The following is a 4,065-nucleotide window of genomic DNA, read 5'->3' on the forward strand; positions in this document are numbered from 1 at the left end:
TATAGATAGAGAGAGAGAGAGAGAGTGGGGGGAGAGAGAGAGAGAGAGAGAGTATATAGATACAGTTGTGCTCATAAGTTTACATACCCTAGCAGAATCTGTGATTTTCTGGCCATTTGTCAGAGAATATAAATGATAACTCACAAACTTTTCTTTCACTCATGGCTAGTGGTTGGGTGAAGCCATTTATTGTCAAACAACTGTGTTTACTCTTTTTAAATCATAATGACAACAGAAACTACCCAAATGACCTGGATCAAAAGTTTACATACCCCAGTTGTTAATATCATGTATTGCCCCCTTTAACATCAATGACAGCTTGAAGTATTTTGTGGTAGTTGTGGATGAGGCTCTTTATTTTCTCAGATGGTAAAGCTGCCCATTCTTCTTGGCAAAAAGCCTCCAGTTCCTGTAAATTCTTGGGCTGTCTTGCATGAACTGCACGTTTGAGATCTCCCCAGAGTGGCTCAATGATATTGAGGTCAGGAGACTGAGCTGGTCATTCCAGAACCTTCACTTTATTCTGCTGTAGCCAATAAAGGTTGACTTGGCCTTGTGTTTTGGATCATTGCCATGTTGGAACGTCCAAGTATGTCCCATGTGCAGCTTCCGGGCTGAAGGTTGACTTGGCCTTGTGTTTTGGATCATTGTCATGTTGGAACGTCCAAGTATGTCCCATGCGCAGCTTCCGGGCTGATGAGTGCAAATTTTCCTCCAGTATTTTCTGATAACATGCTGCATTCATCTTGCCATCAATTTTGACCAAGTTTCCAGTGCCTTTGTAGCTCACACATCCCCAAAACATCAGTAATCCACCTGCATGTTTCACAGTAGGAGTGGTGTACCTTTCATTATAGGCCTTGTTGACTCCTCTCCAAATGTAACGTTTATGGTTGTGGCCAAAAAGTTACATTTTGGTCTCATCACTCCAAATGACTTTGTTCCAGAAGTTTTGAGGCTTGTCACTGTGCTGTTTGGAGTATTGTAAGCGGGATGCTTTGTGGCATTTGCGTAGTAATGGCTTTCTTCTGGCGACTCGACCATGCAGCCCATTTTTCTTCAAATGCCTTCTTATTGTGCATCTTGAAACAACCACACCACTTTTTTCAGAGAGTCCTGTATTTCAGCTGAAGTTATTTGTGGATTTTTCTTGGCATCCCGAACAATTTTCCTGGCAGTTGTGGCTGAAATTTTTGTTGGTCTACCTTACCATGATTTGGTTTCCACAGAATCCCTAATTTTCCACTTCTTAATTAGAGTTCGAACACTGCTGATTGGCATTCTCAATTGCTTGGATATCTTTTTATATCTTTTTCCTGTTTTATACAGTTCAATAACCTTTTCCCGCAGATCCTTTGACAATTCTTTTGCTTTCCCCATGACTCAGAATCCAGACACGTCAGTGCAGCACTGGATGAAAGATGCAAGGGTCTTTCAAGAGTCCAGAAACTCACTTACCTTTTATACACACACACTGATTACAAGCAAACAGATCACAACTGAGGATTGTTACCTTTAGTAGCCATTCAAACCCATTTGTGTCAACTTGTGTGCATGTTATCAGGCCAAAATCTCCAGGGTATGTAAACTTTTGATCAGGGTTATTTGGGTAGTTTCTGTTGTCATTTATATTTAAAATGAGTAAACACAGTTGGTTGACAATAAATGGCTTCACCCAACCACTAACCATGAGTGACAGAAAAGTTTGTGAGTTATCATTCATATTCTCTGACAAATGGCCAGAAAATCACAAATTCTGCTAGGGTATGTAAATATATGAGCACAACTGTATATATATATATATATATATATATATATATACAAGCAAGCCAGCTGGACGGCACTCACGGAGACTGGATAAATTCAACAAACAGACAGCTGAAGCTGGTGGGCAGTCAACGTTTCAGAATTTTACTTCTTTTTTCAAGACGTAAAATTCTGAAACGTTGACTGCCCACCAGCTTCAGCTGTCTGTTTGTTGAATTTATCCAGTCTCCGTGAGTGCCGTCCAGCTGGCTTGCTTGTACATATGGTGTGTCCAGGTCGGGCACCGGAGCGTGTTGTGCTTTACAGTGAGGTGGAGTGCCGAACATTCTTGGTCTCTATATATATATATATATATATATATATATATATATTTATTTCTAATTAAGATGATATTCCAATAATTTCTTCACATGTTAAAACTAAAAGTATAATGCTATCATGCATTTAGTCCATTTAGGTAAGTTTATTGTAATATTAAACTGAGAATTTAACCATGTTGTACTGAATGAACGTCTGTTGGACGTTATACAAAACAAAATAATTTCAATTGTAATTTACAAAAGTAATACACATTATAACATCACTTGTAAATAACTATTTTTTTTATCTTATTTTATTAGGTATTAAAGGTATGAACAATGGAAGATTTAAACAAAACGGTGGTAAAAGAATTTATTCTGTTGGCATTTTCCAGTTTCAACCAGTACCAAATCTTACTTTTCATTGGTATATTACTGATGTATTTTATTAGTGTCGCTGGAAACTTTGCAGTTATTGTTCTTGTTAAGACTGGACCCTCACTTCATTGTCCAATGTACTATTTCATATCTATATTTGCAGCTTTAGAAATGTCATTTGTATCTGTTACTGTTCCCAAGCTTCTAGCTAATTTAATTGAGAGTAACAAGAAGATCTCTTTTATTGGATGCTTTCTACAGTTATACGCCTTTAATGCACTTGGTGTAACAGAATGTTATTTTCTTGCAGTTATGGCTTTTGACAGAGATTTGGCAATTAATTATCCTTTAAGGTACTTGTCAATCATGAATAATTTGTTTGTTATATTGGTGGTTACACCTTTCATCATCAGTTTTACAATTGCTCTAATTCCCACAATCTTTACAGCTGACTTAACCTTTTGTGGGCCCAATGAAATAGACCATTTTTTCTGTGATTTAGCCCCAGTACAGAACCTGGCTTGTTCTATTCCTTACATCAGCAACATAGTAACAAGTGTGGCAGCTGTATTTGCAAGTCTTACTCCTTTCATTCTTATTATGAGTTTCTATACCCATATTATTATTACGATCACCAAAATAAAAAGTATGGAAAGTAAATACAAAGCATTCTCCACTTGCTCCTCCCATCTAATAGTTGCCTGTCTCTTCTATAGTACAGTCATCATTGTCTACCTGAGACCAAAAGGCAGTCCGTATGATAAGTTTCTTGCTCTTATGTACACAGTTATTGTTCCTATGCTGAACCCTTTCATTTATACTTTAAGAAACAAGGATGTTAAGGAAGCTCTTCTTAAGATCAGGTCACACAAATAAAAAGTCTGACAAGTTGCATGATGACTAACAAGATTAACAAGTCATAAGTTGCATCATTGTTTTGTACATATTTTGCCGGTCTTCTGCCTGCTACTTTATGCAAATGCAGCTGAAAGCCCTTCCCTGGTGTACATCCATGTGTCTGAATGTACAAGTAATAAAACAACAAGTTTGATCATCTTTGACAGTGAAATACAACTTGGTGCATCTTTAGACACAATCATTGGTTGCACCATTGATATTTGCTCCAGCCCCATTCTAGGTGCATAGTCTCCACCAGAGTATGACCTATCATTTTAACAATTATGCATCTGAGTTTACAACCAGATCAGCAACATGCCTGAGACACTCCCATATCACATCCATAAAATGGATCATTGTCATGCATCTGAGTAGTCACGCCCAAGTCACCACCCAGGAAGGGTCAGCACTTCATACATTTTGGATCCAGTGCTTCCGGGGTGTTCATTCACACTGTGGGATGCAAGAGCTATGTGACTTTTTTGCAGTTTAAAAAAATGGCAGTAGAAAAAACATTGCTCCACTCTGTAAAAATTGGAATAGGCTGCAACTCAGAATCATGGCCATAGGGTTCAATGTAAAGATGTATTTGCACTGTTGTGTTTGCACATTTGCATTATGAAGTTCAACACATCTCAAGAATTCATGCAACCTAAGTTCTAGCACACTGATACATTGATAGCCATAGTCAGCATCAAGAAATATAAGTGTGAATATTGCATCG

General features: G+C 37.8%; 1 protein-coding gene across 1 annotated transcript; it reads left to right on the top strand.

Moving 5' to 3' along the window:
• The first annotated feature begins 2,405 nt into the window (after positions 1-2,405).
• On the top strand, positions 2,406-3,320 carry LOC134979960 (olfactory receptor 5V1-like). The gene has a single exon (XM_063946564.1). It carries the CDS (start codon positions 2,406-2,408, stop codon positions 3,318-3,320), a length of 915 nt encoding a protein of 304 aa, XP_063802634.1.
• The last annotated feature ends 745 nt before the right edge of the window (positions 3,321-4,065 follow it).

Source organism: Pseudophryne corroboree, chromosome 12 (assembly GCF_028390025.1).
Source record: "Pseudophryne corroboree isolate aPseCor3 chromosome 12, aPseCor3.hap2, whole genome shotgun sequence".
Classification (NCBI taxonomy): Eukaryota; Metazoa; Chordata; class Amphibia; order Anura; family Myobatrachidae; genus Pseudophryne; species Pseudophryne corroboree.

Excerpts from the sequence above, each read along its gene's own strand:
- LOC134979960 (XM_063946564.1), top strand. The coding sequence starts at position 2,406 with ATGGAAGATTTAAACAAAACGGTGGTAAAAGAATTTATTCTGTTGGCA.